Source organism: Capricornis sumatraensis, chromosome X, assembly GCF_032405125.1.
Source record: "Capricornis sumatraensis isolate serow.1 chromosome X, serow.2, whole genome shotgun sequence".
Classification (NCBI taxonomy): Eukaryota; Metazoa; Chordata; class Mammalia; order Artiodactyla; family Bovidae; genus Capricornis; species Capricornis sumatraensis.
Window position 1 is genome coordinate 27,461,624 of NC_091092.1, and position 24,211 is coordinate 27,485,834.

General features: G+C 41.8%; 2 protein-coding genes across 2 annotated transcripts; both read right to left on the reverse strand.

The window, feature by feature from the left end:
- Nucleotides 1–388: 388 nt before the first annotated feature.
- Nucleotides 389–14,189, reverse strand: NKRF (NFKB repressing factor). Its single transcript, XM_068962047.1, has 3 exons — nt 13,924–14,189; nt 3,530–3,660; nt 389–2,513 (listed from the first exon to the last, which is right to left on the reverse strand). The coding sequence occupies exons 1-3, from the start codon at nt 14,187–14,189 to the stop codon at nt 556–558; spliced, it is 2,355 nt and encodes a 784-aa protein (XP_068818148.1). The 3' UTR covers nt 389–555.
- A 1,887-nt stretch (nt 14,190–16,076) lies between these two features.
- LOC138071313 (anaphase-promoting complex subunit 10-like) lies at nt 16,077–16,416 on the reverse strand. Its single transcript, XM_068962843.1, has 2 exons — nt 16,212–16,416; nt 16,077–16,093 (listed from the first exon to the last, which is right to left on the reverse strand). Exons 1-2 carry the CDS (start codon nt 16,414–16,416, stop codon nt 16,077–16,079), a joined length of 222 nt encoding a protein of 73 aa, XP_068818944.1.
- Nucleotides 16,417–24,211: the final 7,795 nt, after the last annotated feature.

Genomic DNA, 24,211 nt, shown 5'->3' on the forward strand with positions numbered 1-24,211 from the left:
CCATGGGGTCGCAAAGAGTCAGACACAACTGAGCGACTTCACTTTCACTTTTCACTTTCGTGCACTGGAGAAGGAAATGGCAACCCACTCCAGTATTCTTGCCTGGAGAATCCCAGGGACGGAGGAGCCTAGTGGGCTGCCGTCTATGGGGTCTCACAGAGTCGGACATGACTGACGCGACTTAGCAGTTTTATTGTAGTCAACATCAATTTTACATATTGTTGCAGATTGCTGTGCTATGCCCTTTAAAATGGGAATTTCTTTCTTGGGGTGAAATTCCATTTGGATATGTGTTCTTGCTTTGTACAAACCACTAAAATCTGAGGGACACAGCAACATCAAAGACATAAACAGTAACTGCACAATATTATCTGCTGGATTAAGCTAATACAAGTGGACAGTATTCTTCAAGTTGCAATATCTAATAAAGCACTATATGAAATGAACAAGGTGAAACATCGTAAGAATGAATATACTCTGCAACCAGTACATATAGCATCACTTCTTTAATTCATAAATCTGCCTCAGGCATCTGCACAATAAATTAGCAAGATCTCAATTTGCTTGAGGCATCACCAACTCATAATGCCCCACTTGGCCTTCCTGTTTGAGCTGGTCGAGTAAGTCCTCCTTCCGTCTTTTTCTTCCTACCACCAGGTATCTGTCATGGCCCACCCCATGAGACTTACTCTTAAGACCATACTTCTGGGCGATCTGATGTATTTGCTTCCGCTCATCATTAGTCAGCTCTGTAGAGAAAGTTAAATCCGTGTGGCTCTCGGAGCGGGCATAGTTTCTGATGATCTGTTCAATATCTCTCTTGGCAATTTTATTTACCCTCTCTACATCAAGACCAAGCCCTTCCCGCTTATGCTGCTCTTTGACAGAGATTGGCTCCCGAATGCCCTCACCAGATTTACCTAAACCACCACCCGTCCAACCCATCTTTCTCAGCAGCTGATTTCCAATGTTATCTTCTTTGATTTGCTGTTTATAAGCCTCCTCTGCTGAGCGGCCCTGAATTTCATTTCTGGAAATCACATCTTCAATAGCTCCTTTCTTCAAATTGTTAATGACAGTCGGTTGGGTCTTTTTGAGGGTTTTCACAGCTTCCCCCGCAGCTTCATATTTGACAGTTTTCTTCACTCCAACTGCTTCTGCAATTACTTCACTCTCGAGAATCACCTTGCATTTCCATCGGAGGCCTGTCATTCTTTCATAGACATATTCAACTGTCATTCGGTTAAACTGAGCTGTGTCATTCAGCGTGCACACAGGATTGGAAGAATTCTCATAAACTACAAGATCCTTTATGTCTTTCTTCTTTCCAGATCCCCTGGGTGAAGAGCCTGTTTGGCACTGTGAACTTTTGACAGATGGATAAGTGGGCTGTGTTTTTTGAAGGATTTTCAAAGCCTCATCAGCAGCTGCATGTTTACTTGTTTTTTTGGTTCCATAACCTTCAGCTAAGCAGTGATCTTGCAAAAATACTCGACAACGCCATGTACGATTTGGCATCATCTCATATTTGTATTCAACAGACATTTTGTTGTATGAGGCAGAATTGTTAAGGATACCAATTGCATCATTTGCATTTTCTGTAAGGATAAAATTGGTCCAGTGTTTGGCGGAAGCATTAAAAATCGGCTGCCCAGAAGCATCTTTAGCCAGCACCACCAGCTCTTCTGGTGGTTTCAGAGCTGGAGGAAAGTCATATGAAGGCATGCCAATCTGACATACCACAAGGTCCTCTCCAATTGTGTGCTTGAATTTCCTTCGGATAACCCTAACTTCAATACGTTTCTGCAAGAGTTTTACAGCTAGCTCAGTAGCTCGATCCCTGGACCCATTCTTGCTGCCAGCATAGCCTGTAGTTAAGTAGATGTTCTGGCATCTAACTTCACAGGCATAACCATCTGTTAGAAGTTTTTTATTTTTGGGGATGTCAGCAGGAGGGATTTCTTTTAAAGGAGCGTATATATATTCAGGATTTGTCTTACATGCCTGAATACAACGAGTTAACATATAGGTGTAGTTAATTTTATCAGATCCAGATGTCATCTCTGGATTAGAAAGGTTCTTCCAGATAGTTGCTGTTAATTTTTCAATAAAATACTGCTTCTCAGCTACCACTGACTCAGGAAATGTCTGTGATGGTGAAGGCTCAGGAGGTGACTGAGAGTCTGCCTGCTGTGATGTGCTGCTGGGGGCAGGGTTCCCACTGTCAAAATACATGTTGGCTGTGACAGGCTTGTCTTTTGTGAAAATAAATCCTGATGAATCACAATACTGAGAGTTCCCATCTTGTATACTGAAAGAGTCTTGAGTATAATCTTGGTAGATGTCTCTTGGCATGTTGGCAAAATGTGTTTGTTCATTTCTCTCTTTTGTTTGAGGGCCATAAGGATCTTCCTGTCTTTCATCTTTTGAACTACTAGCTACAAAATGTACAGGCTCAAAACGAGGTCTCACATGGAATTTGGAACCGGCTTGCTTTTTAGGAGGATTTTGACCTATAGAATGAGTGAAATTTACAATTCATTAAAAAGGGATATTTCAAAAGAACCAAGCAGGAAAACAGTACCAACCAATTTTTTTTTTTTTTTTTTGCAAGCTGAACTGCTGGTAAAAGTTATGTCCCATCACAAAAACTTCAGGTCATTTAGGTGAAGGGACCCAAATATCAATGTAAGATTCCAACATAAGGAGAGATGCTCCCTGTCCTTCCACGTGTAAGGGAGGAGACTTGACAGAAAATATGCCATTGACTCAACTATGCAGGTCACCACCATGCACGACGGGTAGATGCTTCTGCATCTAATGAGTTAAAGCACAGGTGAAGTGTACTGAGTAAGAGGATGTTCCACTATGATCTCATACCACCTGTGCTGAAAAGCTCCCTTCTTAAGGACTGCAAATGGAACAGATGGCTCTAATGCAACAGAGATGATGACCAGAGGCGTTTACAAAGCCTCTCTTTTGTATCAGAAGTGACCGACTCTGTGATGATGCTTTACATAGTTGCGACTAAAAAAAAAATAAAAAATATTTGTCAAAAGATCCCAAAGATTTTCAAATTCAAAATTTTAGTTTGCTATATTTTATTTCTACAACAAACTTCAGCTGGAAACTAATGATTTACAGAGGATATCAAATTTAAAGCTATGGAAGAACTCTGCTGAGGCTATACCAGACACTAGAGCTTTCTCCCTGTAACACTGTTTAGTAGAAAATTGGTCTACCACAGACCCATCCAGGAGGATTTAGTTACTTAGATGCTTAAGGGAGGTTCCATGGCATGGAAGCATTATCCTTCAAGGATAGCATTATAGCATGAATTCAGTATTCTTAGCTTTCAGTTCTATTTAGCATCCTCAAAAAAAAATGTACAAACTGAAAGTTAAAACTTTTACAGTGTGTAAGATCTGATGTTACCAATGTTATTTAAAATCATATACCACATTCATATCTTTAAAAAAGAAGCCACACTGTTTCTTCAAATCCCACCTTCCAGAAACAGTATACTCACCATCACATGTTGAGAGGTGACGTTTTTGACCTTTGGAGGCCTTGGACAGCATCAGATCATATGAAGGCATCTCCCCAATATCAATACCTTCAGCCATTTGGAGAATTTTTTCCATCAAGCGTGGGCTGTACCTATTTAAGTGAATATAATCTACAGTTAAAACAGACAAGAATGCAGTTTTTGAAAAAGTTTCTAGATGCCCCATCTTATAATTGCTCCCACAGGACTTTACTAACAGAATGTCTTGGCTATAAAACTGAAGAATCTGCCCTAAAATAGTTATGTATCAAATGAGCAATTATGTTACTGTCATTAGAAGACATATAAACACAAATATTAAGAAATTTAGGTGAAGACCATATCTTTAATTTGAATTAAAAGTACCCATATAAACTCATAATTTATTTTTCTCTACATATATACATTTATGATGTATATCATGTATACATATATACATATGGTGTATATCATGTATACATATATGATAATGATAATGTAAAAGTACTCAGAATGTTAATAAGAGATGGATTGTTAACATACAAATTGTGGTTTCTATCATTTCCCACCAAATGGAATCAGAGTCCTGAAAGAAGTGGCTGAATCCAAGTCTGGGCCAAGAAATGTAGAATCTGAAAGATATTTTCATGCCTGGAAACAAGGATGCTGTCAAAGACCTCAGGGGTTGTTGTCAAACGGACTCAGAAGTGAGCCAACTTGAATATCAAGAATAACCACAGTGGACTGAAACACAGCAAGCACGTTAAACATCCATTAGCTCACAGTAATACTTACAAACTCATTATTGGTCACCTTTGGAAGACGGTGGGGAATCAAGTCATTATTCCCAAAACAAGTAACATTAAAAGAAGAAAGCAAGCATTTATCCAGCATTTCCCTGTACAAATTGTACCTCAGAAAAAACTAAAGAGTTGATGAAGAAAGTCTCCTTTACAGAAGCATTCCAGCTAATAAATGAAGGAATGATAGATTCCTACCATTTTGCAACCCATAATGCAACAATAAATGATCATCAATGGCCACTAAGTTTAGCAAGGAGAGATAAGAATGCCTTCCTAAATGAACAATGCAAAGAAATAGAGGAAAACAATAAGATGGGAGAGATAGAGATCTTTTCAAGAAAATTAGAGATACCAAGGGAACATTTCATGCAAAGATTGGCTCAATAAAGGACAGAAATGGTATGGAGCTAACAGAAGCAGAAGATATTAAGAACAGGCGGCAAGAATACATAGAAGAACTATACAGAAAAAAGATCTTAATGGTCCAGATAACCACAATGGTGTGATCACTCATTTAGAGCCAGACATTCTGGAGTGAAAAGTCAAGTGGGCCTCAGAAGCATCACTATGAACAAAGCTAGCGGAGGTGATGGAATTCCAGTTGAGCTACTTCAAATCCTAAAAGATGATGCTGTGAAAGTGCTGCAACTCAATATGCCAGCAAATTTGGAAAACTCAGCAGTGGCTACAGGACTGGAAAAGGTCAGTTTTGATTCCAATCCCAAAGAAAGGCAATACCAAAAAATGCTCAAACTACTGCACAATTGCACTCATCTCACACGCTAGCAAAGTAATACTCAAAATTCTCCAAGCTAGGCTTCAACAGTATGAGAACTTCCAGATGTTCAAGCTGGATTTAGAAAAGGCAGAGGAACCAGAGATTAAATTGCCAATATCTGTTGGATCACAGAAAAATAATTTCAGAAAAACATCTACTTCTGCTTCATTGACTACACTAAAGCCTTTGACTGTGTGGATCACAACAAACTGTGGAAAATTCTTAAAGTGATGGGGATATCAGACCACCTTACCTGCCTCCTGCAAAACCTGTACACAGGTCAAAAAGCAACAATGGATTGGTTCAAAATTGGTAAAGGAGTAGGTCAAAGCTGTATACTGTCAGCCTGCTTATTTAACTTATATGCCAAGTACATCATGTGAAATGCCGGGCTGGATAAAGCATGAGGTGGAATCAAGATTACTGGGAGAAATATCAATAACCTCAGATATGCAGATGACACCACCCTTATGGCAGAAAGTGAAGAAGAACTAAAGAGCCTCTGATGAAGGTGAAAGAGGAGAATGAAAAAGCTGGCTTAAAACTCAACATTCAAAAAATGAAGATCATGGCATCCAATCCCATCACTTCATGGCAAACTATGGGGAAACAGTGACAGATTTTATTTTCTTGGGCTCCAAAATCACTGCAGATGGTAACTGCAGCCATGAAATTAAAAGACGCTTGCTCCCTGGAAGAAAAGCTATGACCAACATAGACAGCATATTAAAAAGCAGAGACATTACTTTGCCGACAAAGGTCTGTCTAGTCAAAGCTATGCTTTTGCCAGTAGTCATGTATGGATGTGAGAGTTGGACCATAAAGAAGGCTGAGCACCAAAGAATTGATGCTTTTGAATTGTGGTGTTGGAAAAGACTCTTGAGAGGCCCTTGGACTAAAAGGAGATCCAACCAGTCAATCCTAAAGGAAATCAATTCTGAATATTCATTGGAAGGACTGTTGCTGAAGCTGAAACTCCAATACTTTGGCCACCTGATGCGAAGAGCTGACTCATTGGAAAAGACCCTGATGCTGGGAAAGATTGAAGGCAGGAGGAGAAGGGGACGACAGAGGATGAGATGGTTGGATGGCATCACTGACTCAATGGACATGAGTTTGAACAAGCTCCAGGAGATGGTGAAGGACAGAGAAGCCTGGCATGCTGCAGTTAATGGGGTCACAAAGAGTCAGACACAACTGAGCAACTGAACAACAATAAAAGCTTATCAGGTGAAAAGCTGATGGGGAAGAACCTAGAAACAGACCCACACAGACATGTTCAACTGTTGATAAAACTAAAAGCAATCCAATGGTGGCAGGAGAGTCTTTTTATCAAATGTGCTGGACAAAGTAGGCATCCAACCTAAACAAACCACCTCAACCTAAACCTCACATCATATACAAAAGTTAACTCAAAATGCATCATAAACTTAAATGTGAAACTGAAAAGTTTTTACAAAAAATACAGAAGAAAATCTTCAAGATCTCCAGCTAGGCAAAGAATTCTTATACTTAACACCAAAAGTATGATCCATAAAAGAAAAAGTTAATAAAATTGACTTCATTAAAATTAAAAAATTTTGCTCTCAAAAGATCCTGTGAAGAGGATGAAAAGACAAGCTACAGAGAGCAAGAAAATATTTACAAACCATATACTTGACAAAAGACTAGTATCTAGTATAAAGACCTCAAGACCTCTCAAATTCAACAGTAAAATAAATACATATATATAATGTGTATATATGAACAAAAGATATGAATAGAACATTTCGCCAGAGAGGATATACAGATTGCAAATAAGCAGATAAAAAGAAATGTTCATCATCATCAGCTACCAAGGAAATGCAACTTAAACCACAATGAGATATTATTCTGTATCTATCAGAGTAGCTAAAGTGAAAAATGGTGACAACACTAAATGCTGACAAGGATGCAGAAAAACTGGATCACTTGTACACTGCTTGTGGGAATATAAAATGATATGGCCACTCTGGAACACAACTTGAAAGTTTTTTATAAAATTAAACATGCAATCACCTCATGACCTTGCAACTGCATTTTGGGGCATTTATCTCAGAGAAATAAAAGCATACGTGCACACAAACAACTGTACACGGATGTTCATAACAGTTTTATTTGTAACAGCCCCAAACTACAACCAGCCCAGATGTCTTTACCACACACCATGGAACACTGCTCAGCAAAAAAATGAATAAACTATTGATACACGCAGTATTGGGTATGAGTGGGAGGGAAATGGATGTGGTTGTAAAAGGGCAATGTGAGGGATCCTTGTGGTACTGGAACTGTTCAATATCTTGATGATGGTAGTGGACATGCAAACCTACACCTGTGATAAACTGTATAGAATCACACACACAAGTATTAGTAAAACTGGAGGAATCTGTGTAGACTGCAGATTGTAACAATGTCATTATCCTGATTATGATATATTAACTCTGTAAACTGTTGTCATTGCGGGAATTGGGTAAAGAGCACAGGGCATCATATTATTTCCTACAATTACAGGTGAATCAATAATTATGTCAATAAAATTTTCAATTGAAAAAAGTTGTTGGAGAACTTTATCATCTTAATCTCACTAAAAATGGGACAATCAGACATGTGTCCCTGATGTGATATGACAGGGCAAAGATCTAAAAAGTGTTTTTGACCACCAAATAATTGCACCCAAACCTAATCAAGCCCCTAACTCCTAGAAACATGTTAAGCACCACCACAAGAATACAGCCAGCCAAATCCATAATGAAGGAAACATTATGTGACAGTCCATTTCTTCATCAAATAAACAGCATGAAAATAAAAGGAGAGGGAATGGTTAAAGGTGACAGATCAGTCAGATATGTGTGGACGGTGGATCAAACAAACTATTCTGCGACAAATGGAGAAAACATTATTGGATCATTTTGAGAAATTATCATTAATTTTTCTGAGTATGAATAATGGTATTATGACTCTATTTTTAAAAATTATCCGGTACAGATACATACTAAAATATTTGCAAGAGAAATGATGGCAAGGTTTTCTTTAATATATTCTGGACTACCTCGCACAAAATACTAGGGGCAAGACGAAATGAGAAGGGTAGCATGACAGACTGTTGACAACTGCTGAAGTTGAATGACACATGCATGAGTGTCCACTAACCTCTTCTACTTTTTGTGTTTGATCTTCCTTACTAAAAAGCTTTAAGACATACAATATAATATTGTAAAGTAATTAGCCTCCAATTAAAGTAAATAAATTTATATTAAAAAAATAAAAAGGACTCCTTATGAAGTACATTTGCCCTTGACAGAGTATCAATTTCCTGCAGAGAAAACTATGGGCTCAAGTGAAGTTTTGGTTATCATGGTATCTACTCACTCTTCTCACCTTGAGAGCCTTTCTAAGCCTAAGACCAAAAAAGACTTCTAGTGGTATGTGAGAAGAAAGTTCTTCTTTGGGCAGGGGGAGGGGGCATGCTGTGCAGCTTGCGGGATCTTAGTTCCCCAACCAGGGACCACTGGACCACCAGGGAATTCCCCAAGAAAGTTCTGAAAATGAGAAACTAGCACTCCTCTACATGAGTAGGCTCTGAACTTCAAAGAGGATAACATTTTCCATTTTCAACACAATAGGTCCCGCACCCATCAGATGTCTTTCCTTGCAAAGCAGAGAAGTGACATGGTGGCCGTCTCTGACAGATGACCTGGAAGCTAGCCCAGTTGTAACCCACACTTCCCACTGATAACTGCTGCTGCTAACACCAGTATTTAAATGCTGTAATTTTATTTTTATTTAGTCTTATCTAAACATCAAAAAGCATAGCCTAAAATGTCATACATTATATATATCACTTTCATTAAGATTTGGGAGTGGGGACTTCTCTGGTGGTAGATAAGATCCTCCTGCCAATGCAGGGAACACAGGTTTGATCCCTAGCCGGAAGTTCCTACACGACATGGAACAACTAAGCCGGCGCGCCACAACTACTGAGCTCACACGCTGCAAGTATAGAAGCCCGCGTGCCCTAGAGCCTGTGCTCCGCAACAAGAGAAGCCCCCGCAATGAGAAGCCCACACACCACAACCAGAGAGTAGCCCCTGCTGGGCGCAGCTAGAATAAGCCAGCACACAGCAACAAAGACCCAGTGCAGCCACAAATAAAATAATTTAAAAAAAGATTTGTGAGTACAATTTCTAAGATATGAGATGAAAGCAAAAGATTATGAAAATGAGATAAAGTCTACAAATCTTAAACTGGTGTTGCCAATTTTGCTACCAAAACTGGTACTACAACCAAACCACTCACCTTGAATTCCAGTTAAAATTCTCCAGATCTTATAGACTGATTCCAAACATGGTATCCAAGTGTAATGGCATGTATGCCATTCAGTGTGCATGAATGATGCATTTGGGGCCCACTCCATTCACATTTTCTCTCTGGTTTCTTCCAGCATTAGTAATGATTATACCTACTTACTGTTCCCTATTCATTACATTTGCCACAAAATTTAACATCACCCATAGGCTATAAAAATAAACCTTTGTGTTGGTTGCCAATATAGTCATCTTCTCAGCCCTTTATTAGGAAGTCATAATACTGAAGAATCCCAACCAGCTGGAACAGTAATGGAACAGACTGTGTAGTGCCTCCTGCTGCTGCTAAGTCACTTTAGTCGTGTCCGACTCTGTGCGACCCCATACACGGCAACCCAGCAGGCTCCCCCGTCCCTGGGATTCTCCAGGCAAGAACACTGGAGTGGGTTGCCATTTCCTTCTCCAATGCATGAAAGTGAAAAGTGAAAGTGAAGTCGCTCAGTCATGTCCGACCCTCTGCAGCCCCATGGACTGCAGCCTACCCGGCTCCTCCGTCCATGGGATTTTCCAGGCAGGAGTACTGGAGTGGGGTGCTGTTGCCTTCTCCAGTGTAGTACCTAACACTTGACTATTCAAAGAACAAATACTAACCTTTACATTAATCTTTAATTAATCTTTACTATGAAGACCACTAGGATTTCAGTCCTATTTCAAAAAATTCTCCAAAGAGTACCTACCCAGGGATAAAGAAGTGGTTCCACAAATCTGAAATAAGCCAAGGCAGTAAATAGAGCTTTCATCACTCAGTTTTCCATAGTGCATTTTTTTTAGTGGATTTAAAAAGTAACACCTTTACTCCAGAAATTTTAGAGAATCCATCAAGAAAACGCCTATAAACCCAACCGCTGATAATTTCATTAACATTTGGGGGTTTACTTTTTATTCCTTTTTCTATGCTTCCCATACCACCTTCTCCCCACCCCTGCAAAAAAAAAAAAAAATCACTATCAGATCATCTATGTTGATTTGTAATCTGCTGGGGTTTTGAAGTTTTTCTTAATTTATTATGTCATAAGATTTTTCTCCATGTCATTAGTACATGACTTTTAATGGCTATACAGTATTTTATCTCATGGAGGGATCATGATGTAAAGTACCATTAAGGCAAGTCCAATAAAGTAATTTTAAGATGTATGCATACTATGCATTTACAACCCATTTGGTTGTAAATGCTTAAAAAAGAAAACCAAAAAGCCCCAGCTGGTCTTTAAGGTTTTCCAAGGTTATCATGTATTAAGCTTTTTGGAAATCACAACTGTGCCACCATACCTAGCATACAAAAAGATGATTTCTAATGGACAAAGACATCTGACTTCATGAATCTCACATTCTTGAAAAAAGACACGTGCTTATAGGTGTGTATTTATGATATACAATGGCACCTGAAATTTAATAAATATTCAGTAATAGATGCTTTCTTTCAAATTAAAAAAAAATTATTAAACTGCTCTACTAGGTCCAAACTTAAAAGGTGAGGTTTGAAAACTAAGCAAAGGTTAGGATTTCCAAGTATAAAATTATTTATGCAAACCTATTCAAAAGACTCCTACGTAGTGAATAACATACAACTAAGATTACTGATACAGCTTTTAAAAGCTCCCACTCATATTTCATCAGCTGGTGATTGATGCACTCTACCTACTATGTGCAAAGTTAGTTTCACAACATGAGCCCAGTCAGCATCTTCCTTCCAAACGTCAGTCTCACATCAACAAGAAGAGACAAATAATCAAGGTGGCAAACTGGATTCATTTTAGGATATATTTTCTCTATTGATTAATATCTCACCAAAAGTCAATAGATCAGGATTCTGTTTCTTTCTCTTTTTTTTGGATTCTGTTTCTAATACTACTGATGAAGATTGATTGGAAAGCTGAATGCTCCAGTTAACCAAACATTCTGCTTTATTAAACATACACGCACTATCAACAATTTTAAGTAAAAACTGCACAGGTCCCTTGGCATTCATATGAACAATTATGTCTGTGCTGTAGATGAGGTTGATAAGACTGCACTAAATTTTCATTAGCCACAAGATATATGTTAGAAATGGCCTACAGAAAAAAAAAAAATCTTGACACGTTGTTTATTTTTATGAAACAGACAAGAAAAGGTGAAGAGAAATAATTTCGGCTACTTGGGCTTCCCGATTGCCTAGACTGAGGGAAAAAAATGATCAAAAAGCAGATTAGAAAACATTGTTTTATTTATCCTATAAGGCAACGGTTCTCATAGTGTAGTCCCTGGATGAGCATCATCCATTACCTGGGAACTTGTTAGAAACAGAAATTCTCGGGTCCCACATCCATTACCTGGGAACTTGTTAGAAACAGAAATTCTGGGGTCCCATCTCACAGAAACCCTGGCAGTAGAGCCCAGCAATCTGTGTTTTAAGAAGCCTAAGATTTTGATGCTGCTTAAGTCTGAGAAACATGTTACAGATGGTCAAGAAGATATTAAAACTTGTTCCCTGAGAATAGCCACTATCACCAAAAGGGATTGAAACATGATTTGCTCCCCTGCTCATATGAGCTCCTCCTGGCTTGGTCTTATGATCAAGGATTTTTAAAAGCTATCCCTGACCTAGGAGTTCTTTCAGTCCCAGCTAAATTAGAACACAGAAAGTCCTGCAAGTGGGAAACAAAATGCAAAGAGTTCTCTTCTGGCTACTGCTTATAATCTGTTCTAAAAGTCAGGGAATGGGCCTTCAACGACAGATTAATGATTTCAGTTTAGAGTGGGCTGTGTCACCATGCATTCTGCAGTCCCCCTGGGAGAAAAGAATAGTCTTCTGTCACAGAAAAATAGACCAGAAAACAAGAGCTCTGCCAACACCGACGTTAACAAGTACTGGAATACAGATTTTACTCACCTGAAGATGACAGCTGACATAAAGCCTGCCTCAAGTGGAAGATTACACTTGGTCCCTAGCTTCCAAGATTCTTTATTGCCCCTTCCCTTTCTCCTATATCTAAGTTAACAGATAGAATGTAAACATTACTCTTCAGTTAAGCTATTGGGTAACATTATAGCAATTCTTGTAAGTTTGTTTCTTAAAGGATTCAGATTTCCCATGGCTTCTGTGATATTAAGGACATCTAAGATTATAGGATAAAGATACCATTCCAATTGCCAGAACAATATTGTTAAGTGCAAGTCAGTTAGAGTTATCTGACTTGATTAATTACTGAGGCTTTCCCAGTCATAACCAGTTCCTCCAGTGAAGTAGTCATTATCTCTGGAGGCAGAAAGTACACTAATCTAGAGAAGACAGAAAAAATATCTTTGTGTTATGGAAGCAAAACAAGTATCACACTGGATGCTATCTATGTTCAATAATTAAGCATTAACCACAGACAATCTTATTTATCTGTATCTGTTACAATCATTCCTGGAACTGAACTGGTTGAATTTGATCTGATCATTTTTCATTATTTCTCATCCTTCCTAAAAAATTTGCCCTGAAGCAAGTGTCAAAAAAAACCAAACCTCTCAAGTCTATCAAAGGAATGATTAGTCTAGTATAGGGCCGATTTGAAGGTTCTGAAGGACAGTGGTCCAAGTAGTCTGTTTTAAAAAAATGCGTTGGAACCATACTGCAGTCTCCATTGAATGCAAAGAGCTTTCAAAGAGGCCTGTTCAGAACAGGCACTAGGTTCTAAGAAAGGGGAGCGGGGCGCGGCGGGGGCGGGGGAGGGGGCGGCGACAAACACATACCTAAAACCTCACTCAGAGGCCAAATGTTAATCCTACTGATCACATTTAAGGTGAAATGAGGGCAATCCGCTTTTACAGTAGATATAACCATTTCTTTGTTTGCGTCCAGACACATTATGCGCAAATCTACAAGCAAGGCGGACCCTGCGGTTGAGAGACCTCATACAAACCGCCTCCTCAAGAGAAAACAGTAAAACCCAGCTAGGCGGCTGCTATTTAATCTAACGGGAATGGAAAGAGAGGACGCTCCAGAGACTAGGATTAGAACCGCAGAGCCCCTCTCCTCTCCCCCCATAGACCCCGGAACCCCGACTGTCGAATATTCTCTGCGGATACTGCATCCCTGGAAGGTCCTACGCAGGTCCGAGGTTCTGCTATTCGTCATTTCCCACGCCCTCCAAAACACCATCACAATGACCACCTCTCGGCAATCCTCTCCCAGGCGCTGCTCCATCTGCATCCCTGGTCCTGGAGAGGCCTCTCCCGCGATCCCCGCACCTTTCTAGCTGTTATGTCATCTGCAGCTACCTCGTTCAGCCAACCGCTTCCCCCCCCCCCCCCGCGCCCGCCCCGGGCCAACAGTGGAGTCCTCCAGCACCTCCAAATCTCCAGTCTCTAAGCACTCATCCATACTCGCCTCCTTCTTCCCTATCCCGACCCTCTTCACTGATCCCCACCCCACCCGGGTCCCCAGCCCGACCCTCACACCTTACTCACCTGCAGCCCAAGAAAACGTGGTTGGTCCAGGCAGCGGAGAGCGCGAGGAGCTGGTCTAGGGCAGCCCCGGGATAACTGTGCAGGTGCCGACAGATGAAGCTGCGCCGCAGAGCCCACTGCCAGTCACTTTCGTGGCTATAGCGCCACTGCTCCAGCACTGGCTCGGGCGGGGGCGGCGGGAGGGGCGGCGGCGGCGGCGGCGGGAGGGGGGGTAGCGGCGGCGGCGACAGGAAGTCGCCCCCCAACAGCAGACGTCCGCCAGCCATCTTCTCCGCCCCCAAGCAGGGACCCCAGGGATGAAGTCGACTCCCGATCAGGAGCAAGCGGGAACGGGGGGTTGGTGGGAGGAACCGGGTGAGGAGGGGCGCGCGGGGGGCGCGAAGACCAACTCTCAGGGGTACTGGAGTGTGTACGTGAGGGGCGACCGTTTAAAAGGGAAAGGCGACCACAAGCTCCTGTCCCGGCAACCCGGGTACACGCCCGCTGCACTCCTGCAACTCGTGGAGGAGCACGAGGGCACCCGGCAGAGTCACACGCGCGCCGGGGAAACCGAGCCAGGCCCAGCGCTCCGCACCTCCGGCGATCCTCAGATTCACGCACTGCGCTGGAAAAGAAAAAAAAAAAAAAAAAAGACACCTGCACGCTCTGCTCCCCCTTCTCTGAGTTCTAGTCTACCTACCCGCGTGCCGCCCTGAGGTTGTGAGACCAGTGCGCGTGCGCCACGGCTGTTCCCTAACTTCAAAATCCCGTCGCTGAGTCTCGCGCGACGTACGTTTTCTTCCCCTCTTATGACGACTAGGGGGCTTTTGACGTACTGTGATCACAAGTGTGGGGCGGGGCTCCGGGAAGGGGATTTTTGAAAGATTTTTCTGAGGTTTGGGAACATGGTTCCGTTAACTCCCTAGAAGGCTCTCTCAGGTGACTGTTGGCAGGTCGCCTGACGCTTTCCCCTGGGTTTCTGACAGTGGGAGGGACTTGGGTTTGAAATGGATATCACACTTTTTTTTTTTTTTCTTAATGTAAGCTCTCCGAGGCGCCCTTTCTTCAGAGGATAGCTTGAAAAGCTATCTGTGCGTCGTGCACCATTAGCTTTGTTTTATTGTGAAGTAATAGTAAAAACAAAATACTTAAGAAAAAAATCATCCAAACCCACTTATCGTCCATACTCTATCCCAATTGCTGACAAATACAAGCATCGTGTTCACACAGTTCTGATCACGGTTTCAAATAATCCTGTATTAACTGTATCAATTTAAAACGTGCAGAATATTACAAAATACAAAAGGGGCCCCCAAACTAAAAGGTGCACAGCACCAAATGGCTCACTCTGTAGGCAAACGTTTTCACTAGACCTGTGGTCTCCAGCCCCTCAATCACTGTCTGCCCGTCTGTGCTATAGAAGTAGTTAATGAGTGTCAGCGGAAATTTATATATCTATTTTATATAAGGTTGGGATTGGTATCTTTCATGTAAACAATTTTACGTATTTATTAATTTGGCTGCACTGGGTCTTCCTTGGGGCATCCAGGCTATGTCTAATTGTGGTATCTTAGTTCGAGGACTAGGAATCAAACCGGGCTTCGCTGCATTGGAATGCAGATTCTTAACCACTGGACCACCAGGAAAGCCCCCGGTCGGTAGGAATTTACACAGCACTTACTGTGTGCTCAGTATAGTCAATACAAAGGGAAAAGAAACTGGGTTTTCTCTGTTGTCCTGGAACTAATTATCGCGTTGGTGGGGAGAAATAGTCCTGCCTAGAACTCAGTGTTCCATAGCAGGAGGACAGTTGGATGAAGTGACTTTTACCCATTGTCCCCTTTTAACTGTTTTAGGATGTATTTATCTTTTTTTTTGCAAAATAATTAATTTATTTTTCAATAAAGATACCAGATTTAATATGAACTGATAAGATGTTTAATGACTTTTGTTCTAAGGTCACCTTATTGAGCGATACATCATGAAATCAATAGTTGTACATCTAGGAAATTTACCAATGGAGCTCTCTTCCACTGGTGTGCATATTTTAATCTGTCTCATGTGGGGATCTCTTCCATTTTGGTGATTGGCTAGAACGGCAATCTGTATCATGAATGTACGAATTGGCTTCTTATGATTATCAGTTAAGGGAAAGTGAATCCAGCCACTTGGTTTCACCAATTCAAGTTGCCGAATTTCTTGAAGGTTGTGAAAATTATTTCCTACTCTGACTGAGATCTTGCTTGGAGTGTAGCTTTCATCAGATTTGTAATCCGCATAAATACATGTCTTCACTGTTGTTTTTCTTCTGAATTGTATGTTCACTAAATGAGGCTGGGATCCATCTGATTGCCAGTAAGTTTCTAGATTGTCATCTTGTAATTGATTCACTCCAAATCCTGGTTTACAAGACGAGAGTGACCAAACAGCTTGTGACCCAATTTCCCGTACTGTTCCAGTCCTTTCCAACTGCTTAGGGTCAGCACCAGGAGGTGTCTTGTTTGGTGTGGTCATTTTAAAAATATTAGCTTGCGGACTCCACTTGCTGCCACTCAGTTTTTCTGGATCCGCTGCAGCTCTGCGCCACTCCCCAGGATGTATTTATCATTATGTGACATATTTATATGTAGGGCTGTTTTGGACTGACAAGAGCAGAAGATCACAGCATTTTTCACTTTAATAATGATTTATTTTCATGCCTGTCTCTCCCATTACATAGGGAGTGCTGTTTTTGACTCTGTGGTAGGTACTCATGTTTATTGAAGTAATGACAGTCTTTGAACCATGAAATCAAAGAACTTGATACTAGAAAGGAAGCTTTGAGACCATAAATTCCGATCATTGTATGAGAAAAATAAGGTCGGAGAGGTAGAGTGATAACTGAAGTCTGTAGAGGTGGCTTCTGGCAAAGCTGCAATCAGAATCTAGGTCACCTGACTTCTCATCCAGTGCTCCCCACTCATTTGCCATTATATTACCCTGTTGTTGTTGTTTTTTTATTCTTCACAGTATGTACCACCTTTTGAACTTCAAAAAAATGTTTGACTCCTCCTCACCCCCTGTGACAGTACCATGAGAGCAAGGAACTCATCTGTCTTGCTTTTAGCACCTACATTTGGCTCCTGTAGGAACTCCATAGATATTTGTTGAATTAAATGAATGATTGAATGAATAAAGGCTCTTCCTGTTGTCTCAAATTTGTGAAACTCATTTTCTTAGGGCCTACATTTTAAGCTGATTTTAAGATAGATTAATTTCCACCTAAGCTGCCAACTTTTATCAGTATCAGCATTACAATCAATACACATCTTTCTTAGAAAAGGAATTGAGAAAAGAAAAACGCCTTCCTCTCAGATTGGATGAAAATTCTTCCATCATATAGGAACAAATAATTCCAACCTGACTTTTGAATTTGGATTACAGAGTGAAAGGCGATGAAATTGTTGTTAGAGGCCATTTGCTCTGGAACAGCCATAGCTGGAGTGCATTTATAAATCCTGCTATGGAATAAGCAGTTTCATCTCTAGGAAGCGAAACAAAAATTCCCATGATTCTCCAGGACCTTCTTTCCTAATTCTTCAGCCAACCTAGCTCAGTCTATTCCCTTCTCACACATCGCAGATGTTTTCTCGCTGAGCAGGAATTGAAACCCCTAAGCAGAAGTAAATTATCTGAATAATGGTTGAAGAGAAATGGAGGAGGGAAGTCTGATAATGGCAAACACTGTCTTCCTAATACAATCCAGAAACCTCATGTAATCACCTGTCCTCCTCCCCTCCATCATCTTTCTCTGCTCTACCACAGGCTTCCGCCACTGTTTTTACATGAAACATAAACACACACACTCATACACACATAGTCTGTCAGCTCTGAGCTTCCTTCCCTTCCCTTTCCTGTGGGGGAGCCAGTGAGTGAAGAAAAGAGGGAAACCTGGAACCTGGCTCAGCACCACCCTCATAAATTATCCCAGAAATCAGATCACCAAAAGTTCTTGACCAGAGTATTCTGCACTGCAATATCCTCTTGAGGAATGGCTACTAATGGACTAAAAGCAATAGCTAGGAGCTGGCCAAAGCCTGGTAATTTGAGTACCCAAATTATTAAGGACAGTAACGAGCCATTGAAAAAATAGGAAGCCATAAGTCCACAGTGAGACCAAGTAGGGAGACCATGAGGGAAAGGGGAGGGCCTTTGCTTACAATAGCATACCATGTGCTGACTGGTAAATATGAAGGGAATGCTGGAGTCAGAAAATCATCATTGGTTCAGGCAAGAATTACCAGTAGATGCTAAATCTAGGGGGAATTTTTTGATGAGGAGGATTTTGCATGGACTTACAGTTTTCTCCTCACAGATTGTTTATTAGTAGCAAAGAAGAGGATGCAAATAATTATATAGTGGAGTAATTGGGCAACACCTTGACCCAAAATGACAACAATCTTTTTTTTTTTAATGGCACTTCAAAAATATCAGTATCATGAAAGACAAAGAAAGGCTGTTTCAGATGAAAGGACACTAAAGTAACAGGACACAGTGCATGATTCTAGAGCCAATCTTATATGGCAAGAAAAATTGGTGTAAAGTATACTATTCAATGGGCTTCCCAGGTGGCTCAGTGGGTAAAGAATCCATCTGCAATGCAGGAGTCACAGGATCCTCAGGTTCCATCCCTGGGTAGGGAAGATCCTCTGAAGGAGGGCATGGCAGCCCACTTCGGTACTCTTGCCTGGAGAATCTCATGGACAGAGAAGCCTGGCAAGTTACATTACACGAGGTCACAGAGTTGGACATAACTGAAGTGACTTAGCACGCACACATACTATTCAATAGGTTAAAGTAGTATAATAAGGTTAAATTTACTGAAGTTGGTAACTGTGGCTATGTAAGAGAATATCCTTATTGCTAGGAAATACCCATTGAAATATTTAGGAGTAAAGGCCATGATACCTGTAAATTATCTTCAAGTGGTTCAGAAAAAAATGTTATGTATCTTTCTCTATTTGGCTCCAGGGGAGGGGGAAGAGGGCACCTCAATGTAAATGATAAAGCAAATGGGGCAAAATATTATCAGTTGGTACATCTGGGTCAAGAGCATGTGAGTGTACTTTGCACTATTATTGTTATTTAATCTCAAAATTAAATGTTTTCAAAAGTGCAATAGCTCCCTAAATTGGTGAAGAATCGCCATCTGCTAAGTCGCTTCAGTCGTATCCAACTCTGTGCGACCCCATAGATGGCAGCCCACCAGGCTCCCCCATCCCTGGGATTCTCCAGGCAAGAACACTGGAGTGGGTTGCCATTTCCTTCTCCAGAAGAATCGCCATCTAGCTATCTCTTAATCGCTCTTTATTGTGTGTCTGGCACTTTCCTGGGCCCACTGGGGAGCTGTAAATGATGTTCCTACCTTAAAGGAAGCTTAACATCTCTTGAAGAATGAAGTCTCTCAAATGAAAAGCAGAGAAGATTAAACAATTTCAGCCAGGAGGTTTTTGAAAAGGAAGAAGAGATCAAAACAGGTGGATGGGGTCAAGAAAGGCTTCAAGGAGAAGGTAGACATGAACCTCAATGGCAGGATTTTTTTAACTTTTAATTTTGTATTGGGGTATAGCCGATTAACAATGTTGTGATAGTTTCAGATGAACATCAAGGGGACTCAGCTGAGTGGGGGCTTTTCAAACACAAAAGGACACTGCTTAACTTCAGTTGCTTACAACTGGAGCCAAGGTTGCTTAGCCATTTTGAAGGTATTAGAAGCCTGGTTCTGTCCCTAGAAGCAGTTGGCCTTCTCACTGCTTAGCAAGTCCCTAGGAACTGGCTCTCAGCACCCCAGCAGACCCTTGCCCCCATCTATGCTCTAGGAAAATGATATACAAATTTTAGTTAACCAAGCCCATTTCCCCACCAACTTGTATTAAAATATCAGCCGTTTGCCTTCATTTCTGATTTCTTTTTACCAGCCAGTCACTTCTAAGACTTTTAGGTTTTGTGATGCATTCATCTATGCATGCTCAGTCGTGTCTGACTCTGCGACCCCATGGACTGTAGCCCACCAGTCTTCTCTGTCCATGGAATTTTCAAGGCAAGAATACTAGAATGGCTTGCCATTTCCTACTCCAGGGGATCTTCCCAATCCAGGGATTGAACCTGTGTCTCCTGTATTGACAGGCAGATTCTTTACCACTAGCGCCACCTGTGATGTGTTAACAAGCACCAAAATGCATTAGAAGTGGGATTGACAAACGGTGGCCCACAGGCCAAATCCAGTCACACTCCCTGTGTTTATATGACCCTCCCATGGATGGAGGAGCCTGGTAGCTACAGTCCATGGGGTCTCGAAGAGTTGGACACGACTAAGCGACTTCACTTTCACTTTTCACTTTCCTGCATTGGAGAAGGAAATGGCAACCCACTCCAGCGTTCTTGCCTGGAGAATCCCAGGGACGGGGGAGCCTGGTGGGCTGCCGTCTATGGGGTCACACAGAGTCAGACACGACTGAAGTGACTTAGCAGCAGCAGCAGCAGCAGAGCAGTAGTTTCTGACACCATGTGGCCTGCGAAGCCTAAAATATTTGCCTGCTGGCCCTTTACAGGAAAAGTTTGCTGACCCCATGGCTCAGAGCAATGGTTCCCAATTTGGGGCAATTTTGCCCTCCAGGGGACGTTTGGCATTATCTGGAGACAGTTTTGTCAGAACTGGGGATGGGGTAGTATAGTGTGCTACTGACATCTAGTGGGTAGGGATGCTACAATGTATGCGTCGGCCTCCACAACAAAGAATTATCTGGTCTCAAAAGACAATAATAGTGCTGAGGGTGAGAAACCATGGATTGGAAGAACCTAAGATATTTCTAGTAAAGGGGAAACTCCGTCCTTAGTAGGGATTTCCTTTAGTGAACACCCACCTCCTTAGTTTACAGTAGCTCACGAAACCGTTGCAATCATCCCTGCAAGGGAGTTGCTGATATTCTTTTACAGGGAGGTTTTGATCACAACTTGCCCCCAAACACACACAGCTAGCAAGTGTCTGGCTCCAGAACCGGTATTTTTCCACACCTCCAGGATGCCGGGGGGCTCAGTGATGTCACGGGCGATTGTTGTCCCGCTCGGCTGCTCTCTAGGGTGCGAGTTGCACAGATGCAGGCCAGTGTCGTTTTCCCTGGTACCCCTTCCCTTCAGAGGTCTCCAAGGGCTTGGTGTGGAGAGGGTACCGACCACTTTCCGGTCTCCAGCATCTGGCTATTCGGGAAATGAAGGCGAGGGAAGGAAATTCCACCACGATTGTGGCCAGAATTATGAAAACCGACCACTGTCCCTCTTGCCCACTTGAATGCTGGGAGGGACAAGGAAGCTTCCCTCTCTAGTGGATCCTATTTATAGAAGGCTTTTGGAGTCATGCCCATGAATTTTCAGGATGCTCACATCACAGTAATAATAAGAGAAGCCATGCAGCATAGTCCTTTTCCTTCTGGAATTAAAACTCAATCAACTCTTATTCTATAGGATCTGGCACTCCACTTTCTCCATCTATTATCCTAGATGAGCTCAACGGATCAGTGAAACCCATGCTAATGAAAGAAAAGTAAAGGACTTCCCCCACCCAGCAAGCCCGTGGAAATTTCAAACCCAGATGGGGGGTTTGGGCACAGCAGCCCACCCAGGAAGGTTACAAACAGGGTAACGGTGCCTCCCTGAGCCCCTCAAATCACCCTCTTGAAAGGAAGCCAACCACTCCTCCTAAGGCATCACCTAATAATCACACAGCCACTGAGCATTTCTTTGAATTTTATTGAAAATTGACATGGACATTATAAAGGTATCAAGCTAAACAGTGCTGGTTTTGGGATGTTTCTCCTGGCAAATGAAAGCCCCAGAGGGGCAGTGACTGGTCACATCTCTGAGCAAAAAGAACAAAGGAGAAGAAAGGAAGAATGAACACAGATTTTGGAAAACATGCAAAGAGGCTCTCTCAAGAGACACGGGACAGTGGAATGGCAATAGTCGTAGGGCTATATGGGGATGAGCACACTCACATGGTATTTCGATCCAAGTTAAACCAATGAATTTGGGGCAGATTTATCAACATCAAAGCTCTCCCTCCAGGTCCCACATTGAGCAGAAACCTCTCTCAAAACCCCAACTGGCCTTGGAAGGCTGAATGGAGTAATTTTGCTCTCACTAAGCTTAAACTCCCCCATTTCTCCTTTCCTTTCTCCACCTGAATGTTAGTAGATCCACTCGCCCCACTTGCTGAGGGGGTCTGCAGAAGGTCTGTGAATGCTGAAGATATGAATGTTGCTTGACTTTCTCATCCATATTCAGAAATGTTTAATAGTGGCTGTAGACAATCAACCCATTGAACCGGAGAAATGGTGTTTACAAGGAAAAACAGAAAACTCAAATGAAAAACTTGTGAACAGTACTTCCACACCCACAGCTGAGGTCTCCTGCCTCAGTCACTTACACTTGGGTGAGTCATCCTGCAGTTGTCTCTCTGAGGTTACATTGGGTCCATTCTCCAGCTCGGACGGATCTTTTCCTGCCTTGTTAGGTTAGGACAAGACACTTCCATTTAAAATACCATGTAAGTTGGGAGAGAGCTTCTTGCCTGGACACATGAATACTTGTTGAGTGTGTGTGTGTGTGTGTGTGTGTGTGTGTGTGTGTGTGTGTATGCACGTGTGCACACAATTTGGAGGGAGAGGAAATTGGTTGGTTTCTGGTTTGACACAATATGGAAACCCTAACTCTTCTATAATGGTAGTCTTCTCCTTTAGACTTAGTGCAGCTGCTGAAGACAAGATTAAAAAAAGCTGGAGAGGGAAAGAGAAAGAAAACATGAAATTAGCCAAAGAAAAAGGACATTCAAAGTAAGACAGGGTCAGGGAGGTGGGCAGTGTGAGATAGCACAGATTATACATGGAGAAGACAGGTGAGAAATGGGGTCACTGATGGGCCATCACCACTGGAAAATCTGCTGAGAAGGTTTTAAGAACACCACACACCAGTTTCAAGCTTCTTGTTTTAATTAAAAAAAAAAAAAGCACATATTGACAGCCACATGTGAATGCCAAATGATTACAACAAACAAACAAACAAAATAAACAAAACCAAAAGAGATCTATCCTGCATCTAGGAAAAGCAAACTTCTTGGCTTAAGAGAAATGAGGCGTATGTGTGTGTGTGTGTGTACATGTGGGGATTTTTCAGGAAAACCATTTCAGTCTAGGGTAGGGGTGGGGCGGGACGCAGACTGTTTCTAATGACTGGTTTTGTTTCACCAGAAGTAAACAGAGTATTAGGGTAATTTTTTTTCTAATAGTAACAATTATACTCAGTAAAAATTTTTTTTCACTGAAGAAGGAAAAAAAAAATCTTTCTGTTTACAGTGAGACAAGCTACCCGATAAAATAAGCATTTTCATTATTTTACATAGCCTTGGTTGACTTTATAAAGGTCTCATGTTCAGACACGTTAGATTTTTGTTTACCAAACTTCCTTGATGACAAGGGTCATCTCTGGCACCTGTTAAACTTCCGCACTCACATGCCTCATTCCAGACTTCCAGGAAAGCTGAGCAGCTAACAGGTGTCCATGACTCTTATCGTCAGCAGAAGCACTCAGTTCAGGGGCAGGACTAGAGTCCTCTGCTTTGCCCATCCCTGCCCACCCCATCCGCGAATATTTTTCTATGGGATAAAAACCTCAAAGGTGCTCTAATACTAACTATTCATTTTCTCCTTAACATCAAAAGACTTGTCTCCAGGAATGAACATGAACAGACTGAATCCATTTGTGAAAAGGATCGGGTCTCAGAAGACACTGAATTTAGCCTGACTTTTGCCACGAAACAGCCTTGGGACCTCTGGCAAAGTCCCTTCATTTCTCTGCGCCTCGATTTCCTCTTACAAAAAGTGGGTCCTACCTGTCTTCTGGGCCCAAATATCTCCTTTCATACAAAATTCCTGCCCAGTCTCTGAAGGTCTCCAAAGGCTGGGTGGCTCTAATACCTTTTGAAGTTTTCAGAACCACTCAAACCTCAAGTAGTTAATCTGTAAATAAATGTAAATGAGGGGACCTCCTATTTGTGATGCAAATAATTACTGTGGCGGGGGGGGGGGCGGGGGGGCAGGGGATGGAGACCGTTAGTTGTTTAAGTTTGGGATCCTTGGGAAGCAGCTCTGAAACTGGTCAAAGCTGCAAATAAGAATCCTTTCCCATGGAAACTTGACAGCCTTAACTTAGCATCTCCCTGAGCCAAGTTGAGGATCCAAGCTTTTTTTTTGGGCTTTTAAATCTCCAAGCATAGGGT

Coding starts and splice junctions, on each gene's coding strand:
- NKRF (XM_068962047.1), bottom strand. CDS start 14,189: ATGGCTGGCGGACGTCTGCTGTTGGGGGGCGACTTCCTGTCGCCGCCG. Junction 3,661..13,923: donor CACGTTTTCTTGGGCTGCAG/GTGAGTAAGGTG, acceptor TCACTTAAATAG/GTACAGCCCACGCTTGATGG. Junction 2,514..3,529: donor TCACCTCTCAACATGTGATG/GTGAGTATACTG, acceptor CTCATTCTATAG/GTCAAAATCCTCCTAAAAAG.
- LOC138071313 (XM_068962843.1), bottom strand. CDS start 16,416: ATGACCACACCAAACAAGACACCTCCTGGTGCTGACCCTAAGCAGTTG.